This window comes from Macaca thibetana, chromosome 6 (genome assembly GCF_024542745.1).
Source record: "Macaca thibetana thibetana isolate TM-01 chromosome 6, ASM2454274v1, whole genome shotgun sequence".
Classification (NCBI taxonomy): domain Eukaryota; kingdom Metazoa; phylum Chordata; class Mammalia; order Primates; family Cercopithecidae; genus Macaca; species Macaca thibetana.
Window position 1 is genome coordinate 2,108,256 of NC_065583.1, and position 15,470 is coordinate 2,123,725.

Below are 15,470 nucleotides of genomic sequence, written 5' to 3' on the forward strand. Positions count from 1 at the left end.
TCTGCTGGATGTGATCTTCTTGCTGACAGACAGATCCTCATAGACTGAGCTAGAGTCACACACCCTTGGGGCTGCCAGTGTGTGCCCAGGACGTTCATCCTGACATCAAAGAGCTCTGGCGGCTCTAGAGTCCTGTTTCATGATTTTTACCCTCCCTCTGATGCTGTGAAACTGATGTTACCTAGAAGTCCAGGCTGCTGTTAGTTGCTGCCCCTGACCTGACACTTGGAAGTTAGATGCCCAGAGACATTAGGGTCCCTGCTCTGCACCACGTGGGAGAGTGTGGAAAGGGGCTGCTTTTGCATCGCTGCCACGGCACAGCCGAGGCCGAAGGGTGGACGCTCCTGCAGGCAAGGCCATCTTGCAGGCCAGGCTGCCGTGCCCCTGAATGCCCTGAATGTCTGCCTCCTCTCCCACACACTCCGCCCTGCAGCTCAGCCTGGCACCTGCACCTGGCACCTGCACCAGGCCACCCGCAAGCTCCTGCTCTTCAGTGGAATGTGTTATTCTGCCCTCCCCACAAGGGTGTGGAAACCTGGCCCAACTCAGGGCTTGGCTTGAGTGGTCCTTAGCCATGGCACAGGGCACTGCAGTGGGGCTGGCTGGCCTCTGGCCCCTCGCTTCAACAGAAGGGCCTGTTTTTCACTGTTTAAAGATACCTGCGGGTCTCTCTTCTCTGCCACCTGCTTCCCCCTTTAGGAAGACCCATCAGGCCTATTTTCAAAGCACAGCTGATGGCAGAAGAACTGGAGGCAGAAGACCTAGGTTCAGCTTTGGCCCTGCCACCTGTCAGCATCCCTCAGCTGAGGGACACGTTTCTGAGCAGCGTCTGGCTTCTCTGTAAATATGTCATCCACACCACTGCTTCGACCACACGCTCTCACCTGACTCTTGGGATACTTAAACGTACGAGCACACAGGCCATCAGCACAAGCTGACGGCGAAGAAGTGGTTCTTAGCAAGCCAGTACCTTCAGTGCCTGGTTCACTTCTTTTATATCTTCCATCTTCAGCTTGGACCTAAGGAAGAAAAGGCCATTTGACAGCAGTGAGAGAGAGTGAGGCTCTGGCTCCCTAACACAGCTGGCTCTCATGACTAGCTTTGTGAAGATACCGGACTTGTGAGGAGACCCAGAGCATGGGTTGTTAAAATGCCTTCCGCCTCTGTACAATCCCAGAGTCGCCTCATCACACTGGCTCCCGTCTGCTGGGGGCTGAGGCTGAGCCTGGGACTGCACCCGGCACAAGAACACACTGCTTAGCCTGCAGGGGCTCAAACAGACTCTGAGGGAGGCTGAGGCGAGAGGATGGCCTGAGGCCGGAAGTCCAAGACCTGGCCCTGTTCTGCGCTGGTCTCTCCCGCTGTCCCCAGCAGGAACCTGAGTCTGCAGCCTCTCCCCGGCCTCCAATCTGCTGCCTGCTGTCTGGAAGGGGCAGGCTCAGAGGGCACAGCCATTTGTTCTTGCTCCATTCTTGTTAGTGTCAGAACAATTCCTTTGTTTACGTAAGAGACAGGACTGAACACGGTTTAAATTGGCAGAACTAAACCAAATAAAATGAGGCAGTTTGTGCGATTTGGGGAAACAGTGTGATCTTTTTTTTTTTTTTTTGAGACAGGGTCTTGCTATATTGCCCAGGCTGGAATGCAGTGATGCAATCATGGCTCACTGCAGCCTCAACCTCCTGGGCTCAAGTGATTCTCCCAAGTAGCTGGGACTACAGGTGCGAGCCATCATGCCTGGCTAATTTTTGTATTTTTTTGTAGAGGTGGGGTTTTGCCATGTTGCCCAGGCTGGTCTTGAACTCTGGACCTCAAGTGATCTGCCTGCCTTAGCCTCCCAAAGTGCTGGGATTATGGGCTGAAGCGTTCCTTTTTTTTTTTTTTTTTTGAGATGGAGTCTTGCTGAGTCGCCCAGGCTGCAGTGCAGTGGTGTGATCTTGGCTCACTGCAACCTCTGCTTCCTGGGTTCAAGCGATTCTCCTGCCTCAGCTTCCCAAGTAGATGGGATGACAGGTGCCTGACACCATGCCCATCTTATTTTCTTGTACTTTTACTACAGACGGGGTTTCACCATATTGGCCTGGCTGGTCTTGAACTCCTGATCTCAAGTGATCCACCTGCCTCGGCCTCCCAAAGTGCTGGGATTACAGGCGTGAGCCCCCACGCCCAGCCTGGTCTGAGCCTTTGCTAAAAACTGAGATCAGTCTGAACTATCATCAGATTAGACTAATCAAAGTGAGAAAATGGCAGGTCTCTGGGAAACACACGCTAGACTTCTAAGGGAGGGATTAGAAAACAGCATCAGGGCATTTAGAAAAATCCCTGTGGCTTTTACTAAAGATTGGGAGGCAGCTCCTTCCCTTCCTGGTCCGGCTGCAGACACAGGAAATAGGCCAGCAGATTGACAGGATCAGAACAGGCTGCCCAGATGGACAGACCTTGGGAAGCCAGGTCAAGATGGCAAACTGAACATACAAGAACTCTGGGGAACACAATTTAGGAAGAATCCAGATGTTCCCAAGATAATGAAACTGGAAAACTGTTCCTGTAGCTAATGTAGGGTCTGCGAAGAGGCTTTGCCGTCTGTCATCCGGCACAGGCTTGCAAGAGGAAGAAGCGAAGAGGAGAGAGCACAAAAGCAGCTCCTCAGGCAGCCCTGTCTGGGTTTGCATACACCTGATGCTGTCACACGCACAGCACTTGCTGGGAGGGAGTGGTGGCCAGGCAGCTCACACTGGAATTCGGAAGCTAGGGTAGCCGGTAGTGCCAGGCAGCCATTAAGTGCAACAATACATTTTTGTGTTTGTTTTTGAGACAGAGTTTCACTCTTGTCGCCCAGGCTGGAGTGCAATGGTGCGATCTCGGCTCCCTGCAACCTCTGCCTCCCAGGTTCAAGCGATTCCCCTGCCTCAGCCTCCCCTGTAGCTGGGATTACAGGCGCACTCCAGCACGCCTGGCTAATTTTATATTTTTAGTAGAGACGGGGCTTCTCCACGTTGGTCAGGCTGGTCTCGAACTCCCAACCTCAGGTGATATGCCCACCTCGGCCACCCAAAATGCTGGGATTACAGGCATGAGCCACCACACCCGGCCACAAAGATATATTTTAAAGATCAGAGACCATCCACAGTTTCGAGGTCTATGGTCACTAGGAGGGGACCTGTGACACTGCCTTGCCATCCATCCAATGTAAAGAGGAAAACACTGGCTGCAAACCCCAGAAGCCAGCTCCACGCCCGCCCCTGTTCCACGTCTGCTTCTGGTGAGTGCTCTTGGGATGCCCTCACAGCTGGCCTGTGCTCTTGAGCATGGGGACAGACACTGGGCCTTGCGTCGCTCAAGGAGCTCCCTGGGGGTTGGGGAGGAACAGGGGCCAGAGCATGGCAAGTTGACAGGCCAGACGAGAGCAGCACAGGGCACTCAGCTGAGCGGGTGGCAGGCAGGGCGGAGGGTGGGAGGGGAGGGAGCAGTGGCCATGGGCTAATGTAGAGAGGTAAGGGGCGCAGGATAGATGGCGAGTGGCCAGCACCTGCATCTGGGAGTGGGCAGACTGCATTCCCACCACAGACATCAGATTCCTTGACCAGCTATTTTTTTTTTTTTTTTTTTTTTGAGACGGATTCTCACTTTTGTCACCCAGACTGGAGTGCAGTGGCACAATTGTGGCTCACTGCAACCTCTGCCCCCCGGGTTCAAGCGATTCTACTGTCTCGGCCTCCCGAGTAGCTGGGATTACAGGTGCCCACCACCACGCCTGGCTAATTTTTGTATTTTTAGTAGAGATGGGGTTTCACCATGTTGGCCAGGCTGGCCTCGAACTCCTGACCTCAGGTGATCTGCCTACTTTGGTCTCCCAAAGTGCTGGGATTACAGGTGTGAGCCACCATACCCGGCCTATTTTCTTAATACTACTACTCTACACCTTTCCAGACTGCAAGAAAAATTCTAAGGCTGCACGCATCTATACCCCAGTGTGTTTCGAGCTGATTCTCATTTTGGTCTCCATGTGTGGACCTTTTCCGGTCAAATATACGCAGTGCTGGGCCTGAGCCCAGGCTGTGCTGAGGCTGAGCCCCATCTGCTTGGTAATGGTGCTTACGTCAGGCATGGGCACTCGGGAGCAGAGTCAACCTTGGGTGACCTTGGGAGCTATGCAGAAAGAAGAGGGACTTTGTTCCTCTGATAGATGGCCTTGCTGACGGCTGTTTTGCCCCTGAAGGGTCCAGACCCACCTGTGAGGTAGACAGGATAGCAGAGGTGGGAAACAGAGACCGACTCCTGATGGCTTCTTTTGCTTAAGCTACTTTGAGTTGGATTTCTGTTACTTGCAACCGTGAGGCCTGACTCGAGGAGAAAAGGCTACCCACTATGTTGAAAATGCAAAATCATCACACAAATGGACAAGCTCCACAATCCGAAGTGTGATACACCCCAAGGCCCAGGTGTCCACAGCAACGTGTCCAGACTGGGACACCAAAGAGGGGCGCTGTCAAGTCAGAGGACAGCAGAGCTACCAGGGTCTGTGCCCATCAGCATCTGTAGCAGACAGACAGACAGACAGGCTCCGGCGGCTGCTGTGGCCAGTTCCCCAAAGGAAGGGGCTGTGCTGCCCAAGGCCGGTGAGTGCACCTCTACCGGGCCAGGCTTCCATTCTCAAACCCGCCACGCTCCCTCTGGCCTGACTGTAGACTGACCAAGAAATCCTCTCATTGCCCATCTGTTCCCTAAGGCCCTGGATACGAAGCTAAGGAATAGGAGTGTCCTGGTCACTAGGAATGAGTGCGCTTGATGAATTAACTAAGAGCTGACTGACATCCCCAGGGGGTTAGCAGGAATCAGTGCTTGGTCCCCCTGAGGCCTGGCTTCCTGAGAGCTCATCCGTGAACAGTGGACGGGGCTCCTAAACGGCCCACCCTCCTTTCGCCAGAAGGTAGGTTTGGGGCCCGAGGGGTGCGCCGGGTAGACTGGTGTGCCTGCAGCGGCAGACGAGGGGAGTGGGGCTCTTACTGGCTGAGGTGCAGGCCCATTTCCTGGAGGGCTTGCTCCTGCTCCTCGCAGATCTTCTGCAGCTCTGCCTTCTCGTCCTGAAGCTCCCGCAACTCCTAAAATGAACAAACCAACCAGACGCTGGACGGAGGATTCACGGGCCTTTTAAAAAATTTTTTTATTTTTTTGAGACGGAGTCTCGCTCTCTCGCCAGGCTGGAGTGCAGTGGCACCATCTTGGCTCACTGTAACCTCTGCCTCCTGGGTTCAAGCGATTCTCCTGCCTCAGCCTCCCAAGTAGCTGGAACTACAGGTGCCCGCCACCATGCCCTGCTAATTTTTGTATTTTTAGTAGAGATAGGGTTTCACCATGTTAGCCAGGATAGCCTTGAACTCCTGACCTTGTGATCTACCTGCCTTGGCCTCCCAAAGTGCTGGGATTACAGGCATGAGCCACTGCACCGGCCTTTTTTTTTTTTTTTTTTTTTTTTTTTTAAAGATTTAGCAACCAGAGCAACAAGCAGATCAGAATGTTTTTCAATAGCAAAAGGCGGCTGGGCACAGTGGCTTATGCCTGTACTTCCAGCACTTTGGGAGGCTGGGGCAGGTGGGTTACCTGAGGTCAGGAGTTTGAGGCCAACCTGGCCAACATGGTGCAAACCTGTCTCCACTAAAAATACAGAAATTAGCTGGGTGTGGTGGGCACCTGTAATCCCAGCTACTTGGGAGGCTGAGGCAGGAGAATTGCTTGAACTGGGGAGGCGGAGGTTGTGGTGAGCCGAGATCGTGCTACTGCACTCCAGCCTGGGCGACAGAGTGGGACTCCGTCTCAAAAAAAAAGCAAAATGTAGTCCTGTGTTAATGTCATTCAAGATTATTTCTTGCTAGCTTCCTCTCGACACGGGGCAGCTCGAAGGCAGGCACTGTACGCGGGCTCTGCAGCTGGGACAGAGACATGGGACAGGACAGTGACATTCATCAGCCACATTAAAAACAGTTACCCTCGGCCGGGCACAGGGCTCACACCTGTAATCCCAGCACTGGGAGGCTGAGGCGGGCGGATCACCTGAGGTCAGGCATTCAACACCAGCCTGGCCAACATGGCGAAACCCCTCCTTTAGTAAAAATACAAAAATTAGCAGGGCGTGGTGGCACATGCCTGTAATCCCAGCTACTCGGGAGGCTGAGGCAGGAGAATCGCTTGAACTGGGGAGGCGGAGGTTGCAGTGAGCTGAGATCGCGCCACTGCACTCCAGCCTGGGCGACAGAGTGAGACTCTGTCTCAAAGAAAAAAAAAGTTACCCTCATGGGACAAATGAGGCTTTGCCTATTTGAGCTTCTTTTTAAAAGATAAACTTTTTACAAAACAGATTGCTATCTCAAAAAATCTAAAGAAGAACTGTGCACAAAAATCACACGAAGCTTGCATCAGCAAAGACTAGTTTGAAAGGTGGTTTCCTGTTCAACTCTGAAAAAGTTGCTTTTTTGGAAAGCACTGGTCAAGGATGATGAAGGCGGTGACTTGGGACCTCATTTCATGGCTAGACCACCTGGGGGCTGGCTGGACCACATGAGGAGCCCTGCATGGAGCAGAATCCCAGGGGACAACGGCACTGACACCTGGGGCCAGTGCACCTTGAGCCAGTCTGGTAAGGCCAGGATGGAGACCCAGAGAGTAACTGGGGTTTCTGGGACCACGGGGGACGGCGGTGGAGCTTAGGCCCCAGCGGAGGGGTAGCTCCCCGCACACCCTGTGCCGTAGCCTCTGCTTCTGTGTACATGCTTGCAAGGCACGCTGTGGCTTAACTGGGGATACTAGACATTGTTTTGTTCCTATTGTTGGGGCGGGCTGTAATTGTGTGATTCGAATCTTTTGACCAAAGCATTTTGAAGCAGAATAAAGGAGGTGTGCCCCGTGACGAGGCAGAACTTTCTGAAAGTCCTCTTCTGCCCTGCACTTCCTCCGTTCCACTCTCCAAGCCAGACCTGGCTCTTGAGGAAGCTCTCCCTTCCCCAGCAACTCCAGGCACTTTCCGATGGAAATCAAAAGGGCCTTTTCTAACTCTCTCGAATCGCTCAGTGGTGTCCATTACGGTGTTCAACGCCACAAAATCCAGGTCCAGAAGCCAGCCAGCCCTGGGCCCCTCCTGGGAAGGTGCCGAGGGAAGCCTGCTTTGGGCTCCGCTGCGCCGCAGTGCTCGGCAGTGCGGGGGCCTGAGAGGAGGGCACACCATCCCCACACGGGAGGAGCCCCACAGCGCCCCAGGCCGCAGTCAGCCCGTCCAGGACTCAGAGCCGCCTCCTCTCTGGGAAAAGTCGATGGTTTTACATTAGGGCGAATGTTCCACACGGCCTCGGAGCTTCCTGGGAGGTCTCGTTCCACAGCCAGACAGTGAAGGCCTCCCGGACCCCACTTCTCTCGCCCTCTGAAGCCCACCGCATCCAGGCCATGCCTCCAAGTGAGAGGGTCCTCCAGGGGACTGAGGGGAGGGGGCAGTGGAGGGCTGGGGTCAGTTTGCTTCCCAGGGATGACCCGACCCTGGGCAGTGGCTGAGGTAAGGACTGCCATGTGCTGGGAGATGTTGACTGGCTCCTCCCAGCTTCCTCTCCTGCAAGCCTGCCACTCACTCTCCACACAGGAACCAACGACCGTCCGCAAACGAAACGGATCCTGTCCCTCCACCAGCTTCCCACTGTGCTCAAAACAAAACCCACGTTCCTTCCCCTGGCTCCCAGGGCCCACGAAGGGCTTCCTGCCGCCTGCCGCCGAGGCCTCCCCTTTGCTCCTCACACTCCTGGCTGCTCCTGCAGCCTCTGCCCAAGCGGTGCTTTGTACGGCGTAACTCACTGGAGCCTCTGCTCACCGGTCGCTCCCTCCCCAGGCCCCTTGCACACGGGTGAGGACACTGTTCTGCTTTATTCTCTTCATGGCACTCGCCTCTATCTGAGCTGGCCAGCAGGCTTAGTGATTTATTTGTCTTCGCTCCTCAAATAGGAGCCCCTAACAGCCTCCCCACGCCCTGGAGCCCCCACACACAGGGTGCGGGGAGAGGAGCCTGCCAGAGGCTCTCCCGCCCCAGGAGGGCCCACCTCACCTTTTTCAATCCTTCCACTTGTTGTAGCTCCGTCCTGAGTAGAGAGGAAGTGTCTTTCTCGCGCTGTAATTCGCGCTGAAGAGCCTGTCGGTGCTCTTTTTCTGATTTCAGTTCTTTCTCTAGGCTTGAGCTGTTTCCATAAAACAAACTTGAGTTAGTCTCGTGGGAGATCTTCATGGAGGACCGACAACCCTACACACTGCCCAGGAAACGGGGAGTCTCTGAATTGCCACTTGAGCACTGAAACCCTTCGGCAAGGCTTTCCTCTCCCCCAGGGTCACCTGCCCGTCCACAGGAAAGAGCAGGAGCCAGGGAGAGAAAAGCCTGCAGGGCCATACTCGACTCTTCCGCAGGAGAGAAGGGAGAGAGCTCTGAACACTTGGACCACAGAAGAGAACGCGCCCCTGACGTGGAGACCTGAGGAAAGGAAGTTCAAAATTCCTTCTTTCCTTTTCCTGAGACAGGGTCTAGCTCTGTCATCCCAGCTGGAGCGCAGTGGCGCAACCTCAGCTCACTGCAGCCTCAACCTCCTGGGCTCGAGTGATCCTCCCACCTCAGCTTCCCGAGGTGCAGAGATTACAGGCATGAGCCACCGCACTGGCCAATTCATTCTGCTTTCTGTTTGTTTTTTTGAGACGGAGTCTTGCTCTGTCGCCCAGGCTGGAGTGCAGTGGTGTGATCTTGGCTCACTGCAACCTCTGCCTCCCAGGTTCAAGCGATTCTCCTGCCTCAGCCTCCCGAGTAGCTGGGATTACAGGCACATGCCACCATGCCCAGCTAATTTTTTGTATTTTTACTAGAGATGGCATTTCACCATGTTGGCCAGGCTGGCCTTGAACTCCTGACCTCGTGATCTCCCTGCCCCGGCCTCCCAGATGCTGGGATTACAGGCGTGAGCCACTGTGCCCGGCCTCATTCTGCTTTCTATAACCTATGGCCAGACTCACGATGGAGAACCCTGGAGGGAGAAGAGGCCGGGAGTGAGCCCCGGCCTGAACCTGACTCCTCCCCTGTGCCCGCTGAGTGGCCCTGGGGGCCCTGCTGGACCCCTGGAGTCTGCTCTCTCCCTGTGGGAATAAACATGTCTCTTCTCTCTCTTCTCCCAACATCAGGCTTTTAATCTGCCACATACACTATCTCAAAACATCTACAGGCCACGCACGGCGGCTCACACCTGTAATCCCAGCACTTTGGGAGGCCGAGACGGGCGGATCACGAGGTCAGGAGATCGAGACCATCCTGGCTAACACGGTGAAACCCCGTCTCTACTAAAAATACAAAAACTTAGCCGGGCGAGGTGGCAGGCGCCTGTAGTCCCAGCTACTCGGGAGGCTGAGGCAGGAGAATGGCGTAAACCCGGGAGGCGGAGCTTGCAGTGAGCTGAGATCCGGCCACTGCACTCCAGCCTGGGTGACAGAGCCAGACTCCGTCTCAAAAAAAAAAAAAAAAAAAAACTAGCCGGGCCAGGTGGCGGGGGCCTGTAGTCCCAGCTACTCAGGAGGCTGAGGCAGGAGAATGGCGTGAACCCCGGAGGTGGAGCTTGCAGTGAGCTGAGATCTGGCCACTGCACTCCAGCCTGGGTGACAGAACGAGACTCCGTCTCAAAAAAAAAAAAAAAAAAAAAAAAAAAAAAAAAAAAATCTGTAGACGAACTGTGCACAAAATCATATGAAGCTTCCGTCAGCAAAGGGTAGGTGAAAGGTGGCTTTCTGCTCAACACTGACACACGGTTGTTTCTTTTTAGAAAGGGTGGTTAAGGGTGATAAAGGCTGTGACCTGGGACCATGGTCTGAGCGTGGCCAGACCTTCTGGGGGTGAGCTGGAGCACGTGAGTCGTCCTGTGGGGAGGGAGCTCCCTAGGGGTAACATACGAACGCTGCAGGGGTGAGTGCTGAAGCAGGACACTACTTGCCCCCAGTTCTTCCCAGTCCCTCCTGAGCCACACCCAGCCCAGGCTCCCTGCAGGGCCCCTACCATTGCTCGTGCAGCTGGGAGAGCTGCCGCTGCAGGGCGCTGATCCTCCCGCCCAGCTCCTGCTGCAGCTTGTGGCTCCGCTCCTCGGCCCCCTGCCTCGCCCGCTCCGAGTGCTGCAACCTGGATGCGACACCAGCAAGAGCACAAATGAAGCAAATCTTTGTAAGGAAAGGATGACTTTTGCTGGCTGAAATTCTTTCTTAAAATTAACACACAGTAAAATTAGCTCTTGTGAGTTTTAACACACGGAGAGTCAGCTCCACCACACTCAGGATACAGGACAGTCCCACCACTCCCAAAACCCCCCAGTGCTGCCATCCGGAGCCACACAATCTCCCCACCTCAGCCCCTGGCAGCCACTCATCTGTTCTGCAACAATATGGCTTTGGCTTTTTGAGAATGTAATCTAAATGTGATTATACGTTATATAACCTTGAGACTGGCTTTTTCTCAGAATAATGTCGCTGAGATCAATCCAAGTTTCTGTGTATGTCAGTGGTTCATTCCTTTTGTTTCCTCTCTGAACATTCTCAAAGGGCAGTGGTTCATTCCTTTGTATGGCTGAGCTGTATCTCACTGCACAGATTACCACCTTCTTTATCCATTCACCCAATGCAGAACACGGGGACTGTTTCTAGTTTTTGGCAGTTATGAACAGAGCTGCTACAAACATATGTACTGGTTTTGGTGTAGACGTAAGTTTCATTTCTATTTGGATTACATGGTAAGAGGACGTTTAGCTTCTTGAGAAACTGTTTTCCTAAGTGGTTGCACCATTTTGCATTCCTACCAATAACGTATGAGAGATCCATTAACTCTGTGTCCTCATCAGCACTTGGTGTTGTCATTAAAGAAACTGTAGCTGGCCAGGCGCGGTGGCTCACGCCTATAATCCCAGCACTTTGGGAGGCCAGGGCGGGCAGATCACCTGAGGTTGGGAGTTCGAGACCAGCCTGATCAACATGGAGAAACCCATCTCTACAAAAATACAAAATTAGCTGGGCGTGGTGGCACATGCCTGTAATCCCAGCTACTCGGGAGGCTGAGGCAGGAGAATCTCTTGAACCTGGGAGGTAGAGACTGCGGTGAGCTGAGATCGTGCCACTGCACTCCAGCCTGGGTGACAAGAGCGAAACTCTGGCTCAAAAAAATTAAACACACACAAACAAAAAAAAGAAACCACAGCTGTCCTAACAGATGTGTGGTGGGATGGCGCCACTCATTTCTCTGATGGCCCATGGTCTGAACATCATCTCGTGTACTTTTCTGCTGTCCAGATGTTCTCTGTGATGAAGTATCTGTTCAAGTCTTTTGCCCCCCAATTTTTTTTGGTTTGTTTTGAGATGAAATTTCTTTCTTGTTGCCCTGGCTGGAGTGCGATGGCACGATCTTGGCTCACTGCAACCTCCGCCTCCCAGGTTCAAGCGATTCTTCTGCCACAGCGTCCCAAGCAGCTGGGATTACAGGCATGCACCACTACACCCAGCAAATGTTTGTATTTTTAGTGGAGACGGGGTTTCACCATGTTGGCCAGGCTGGTCTTGAACGCCTGGCCTCAGGCGATCCACCCGCCTCGGCCTCCCAAAGTGCTGGGATTACAGGTGTGAGCCACTGTGCCAAGCTTGTGCCCATTTTTCAATTGGATTGACTGTTTACTGCTGAGCTTTGAGAGTTTTTTTTTTTTTTTGAGACGGAGTCTTGCTCTGTCACCCAGGCTGGAGTGCAGTGGCGTGATCTCGGCTCACTGCAACCTCCCCCTCCCAGGTTCAAGCGATTCTCCTGCCTCAGCCTCCTGAGTAGCTGGAACTACAGGTGCCCATCACCACACCTGGCTAATTTTTTGTATTTTTAGTAGAGACGGGGTTTAACTGTGTTAGCCAGGATGGTCTCAATCTCCTGACCTTGTAATCTGCCTGCCTCGGCCTCCCAAAGTGCTAGGATTACAGGCATGAGCCACTGTGCCTGGCTTTTTTTTTTTTTTTTTTTTTTGGAGACAGAGTCTCTTCCTGTTGGCCAGGCTGGAGTGCAATGGCACGATCTCAGCTCATTGCAACCTCTGCCTCCTGGGTTCAAGCAATTCTCTTGCCTCAGCCTCCCAAGAAGCTGGGATTACAAGCGTACGCCACCACGCCTGGCTAATTTTTTGTATTTTTAGTAGAGACAGGGTTTCACCATGTTGGCCAGCCTGGTCTTGAACTCCTGACCTCAGGTGATACACCGGCCTCAGCCTCCCAAAGTGTTGGGATTACAGGCGTGAGCCACCGCGCCCAGCCCCTGCCCTGCACTTTGGAGAGGAACTCTGAATAAGTTCCAGGCCCAGGGAATGCTTGGCACCTTCCAGAGAGTATCTGCAGGCGGAAGTGATTACCTTTCTTCCATTTGTTTCATGCTGGACATAACTTGGTTGGTTTTTCCTTCAAAGGATGTGATGGCTTCATTCTTCTGCTGCAAACTGCTCTCTGCATTCTACAAAAGCAAAGGAGGGGTTCATGCTCTGCCTGTCCCGCATCCTTGCGCCTGCTCGGGATTACAAACGGGGCTTATTTGTTAACCTTGTACCTTTGTGGCACTTTCAACAGTATTCTGCTAATCGCTGCTCTTCCCCACACCCCTGGAAGACAAATGGACTCGAGGCTCTCAGTTTTGTCAGCAGAAGGAAAGGTAGAGAGGGAGGTCCTGGAGTCTTTGCTCATTTTTGACAGCGTATTCCAGAGTCGGGTCAGGCTCAGTGTTCCCCAGCTGTCCCCACGTGCCAGGCACATCCACTGGTTCATCTGAGCCCTGAAGGTTCTCAAGGAAGATGCTCTCACCCCACTTTTCCCACCGAGAAACTCAGAGGAAAGCAACTGATGAAGGTTAAGAGCAAATGAGGGGTGGAACTGGGTTCGCACCCACATCTGTGTGATTTTCTCTAAGTACAGCTTTTAGCCATGACAGACACAGAGCGGCCAGGAGCGGGCACTGTGTGTTCCTGTGTGTTTACAAGAGACACCCCAGGCCGGGCGCGGTGGCTCAAGCCTGTAATCCCAGCACTTTGGGAGGCCGAGACGGGCGGATCACGAGGTCAGGAGATAGAGACCATCCTGGCTAACACAGTGAAACCCCGTCTCTACTAAAAATACAAGAAAATTAGCCGGGCGAGGTGGCGGGCGCCTGTAGTCCCAGCTACTTGGGAGGCTGAGGCAGAAGAATGGCGTGAACTCGGGGGGGGCGGAGCTTGCAGTGAGCCGAGATCGCGCCACTGCACTCCAGCCTGGGGCACAGAGCAAGACTCCGTCTCAAAAAAAAAAAACAAACAAGAGACACCCTTAAAAAGCCAGAAGACAGGCCGGACACGGTGGCTCACGCCTGTAATCCCAGCACTTTGGGAGGCCAAGGCGGGCGGATCACCTGAGGTCAGGAGTTCGAGACCAGCCTGGCCAGCATCGTGAAGCCCCATCTCTACTAAAAATACAAAATGTAGCTAGGCATGGTGGCAGATGCCTATAATCCCAGCTACTCCGGAGGCTGAGGCAGAATTGCTTGAGCCCAGGAGACGGAGGTTGCAGTGAGCCTAGATTGTGCCACTGCACTCCAGCCTGGCCAACAGCGTGAGACTCTGTCTCAAAAAAAAAAAAAAAAGCAAAAAAAGAGCCTGAAGACAAAAGTCCTAATAAATTCATGAAAAATAACATACGGAGGCTGGGCACATGTGGCTCACGCCTGTAATCTCAGCACTTTGGGAGGCCAGGCGGGCAGATCATGAGGTCAGGAGATCGAGACCATCCTGGCTAACATGGTGAAACTCCGTCTCTACTACAAATACAAAAAAATTAGCCAGGCGTAGTGGCAGGCGCCTGTAGTCCCAGCTACTCAGGAGGCTGAGGCAGGAGAATGGCATGAACCCAGGAGGCAGAGCTTGCAGTGAGCCGAGATCGCGCCACTGCACTCCAGCCTGGGCGACAGAGCAAGACTCCGTCTCAAAAAAAACCAACCAACCAAACAAACAAAAAAAACCATAAAGACTGTATTCTCTGATCTTAATGTAATAAAATCAGACATTAATAACAAAAGAACAGCTAGAAACACCTCGTATCTGGAAACTAAATAGCATATTACTAGAAACGATTGAGCTAAAAAAAGAGAAATTATGGGCTGGGCGCAGTGGCCCACACCTGTAATCCCAGCACTTTGGGAGGCCAAGGCAGGTGGATCACGAGGTCAGGAGATCGAGACCATCCTGATCAACATGATGAAACTCCATCTCTACTAAAAATACAAAAATTAGCTGGGTGTGGTGGTGGCGGGCGCCTGTAGTCCCAGCTACTCAGGAGGCTGAGGCAGGAGAATCGCCTGAACCCGGGAGGCAGAGGTTTCAGTGAGCCAAGATTGCGCCACTGCACTCCAGCCTGGGTGACAGAGAGTCCGTCTCAAAAAAAAAAGGGAAATTATGAAATACTTAGAGCTAAAAGACAATGCAAACACCATATGATACTTCACTGCACTGAACATGGCACTGAGTCTAGGAAACACCACAATTTCACACACCACTGAGAAAGGAAAAAGCTGCTGATTGAAACAGGATGTACCATCTTGACTAAAAGCTGCATCTCAATTTCCGAGATGCTAAAATGGGGAAAATGGGCTTCTGCAATGATGAAATACTTCGGTCACAATTTGGAAGACGCAGCTAAACTAGTTCTTGTGGGCAATTTTCAACTTTAAAGAAATTTTTTAAGGAAACGGCGACAAAACTAATGCAGTAAGTGTGCATTTCAGAAGCTGAAAATGAGCTACAGAGCAAACCCAAATAAAGCAAGTAGAACACAAAGGTGAGGGTGAGCTGTTCCAGTCACACTACTGACACCAGCTATGTGGGTTTTCCACACCAACCAATTCTGACACTAACTGGACGTCCTACAATTCAATTCGGATACTACTGTAACTACTCAGGGTCAGTGTAGACTCCACAGTTAGGAAGGGCTCAGTCCCACAAGACTGGCCCCCTGAGCCACCAGCTGGGAGCCCCAGATGGCCACTGTATTTCTGACCAGGCAGCTGTACATGGGGGCTTCCCACGAGCCCCTCCTCGGCTTTGCTAGAACGGCTCACAGAGCTCAGGAAGGCACTTGACTTACAATTACTGGTTTATTATAAAGGAATGGTCAAATGGAAGAGACGCACAGGGTAAGGGATGGGGGAAGGGGTGCAGAGCTTCCGCACCCTCTTTGGATATACCACCCTCCCAGCATCTTGCTGGGCTCGTCAGGCCAGCAGCTCTCCGAACCCTGTGGTTTGGGGTTTTTAGGGAGGTCTCATTATGGAGTCACGACTGATGAAATCATTGATCACTGGTGATTAGCTCAATCTTCAGTCCGTCACCCCTACCTCCTGGGGTGGGGCTGAAAAGTTCTAGGTCTGTAATCATGCTTTGTCT

At 52.9% G+C, this 15,470-nt stretch overlaps 1 protein-coding gene across 2 annotated transcripts in view; it reads right to left on the bottom strand.

Moving 5' to 3' along the window:
• Window positions 1-15,470, bottom strand: part of RUFY1 (RUN and FYVE domain containing 1) — a 65,958-nt gene that overhangs the window by 2,998 nt on the left and 47,490 nt on the right. For both annotated transcript variants that reach the window (XM_050794177.1, XM_050794176.1), the window contains 5 exons: window positions 12,423-12,520; window positions 10,055-10,174; window positions 8,081-8,210; window positions 5,008-5,102; window positions 971-1,019 (listed from right to left, as the gene is read on the bottom strand). In XM_050794177.1, coding sequence (XP_050650134.1) covers window positions 971-1,019; window positions 5,008-5,102; window positions 8,081-8,210; window positions 10,055-10,174; window positions 12,423-12,520 — 492 coding nt within the window. The remainder of the gene's footprint in view (window positions 1-970; window positions 1,020-5,007; window positions 5,103-8,080; window positions 8,211-10,054; window positions 10,175-12,422; window positions 12,521-15,470) is intronic.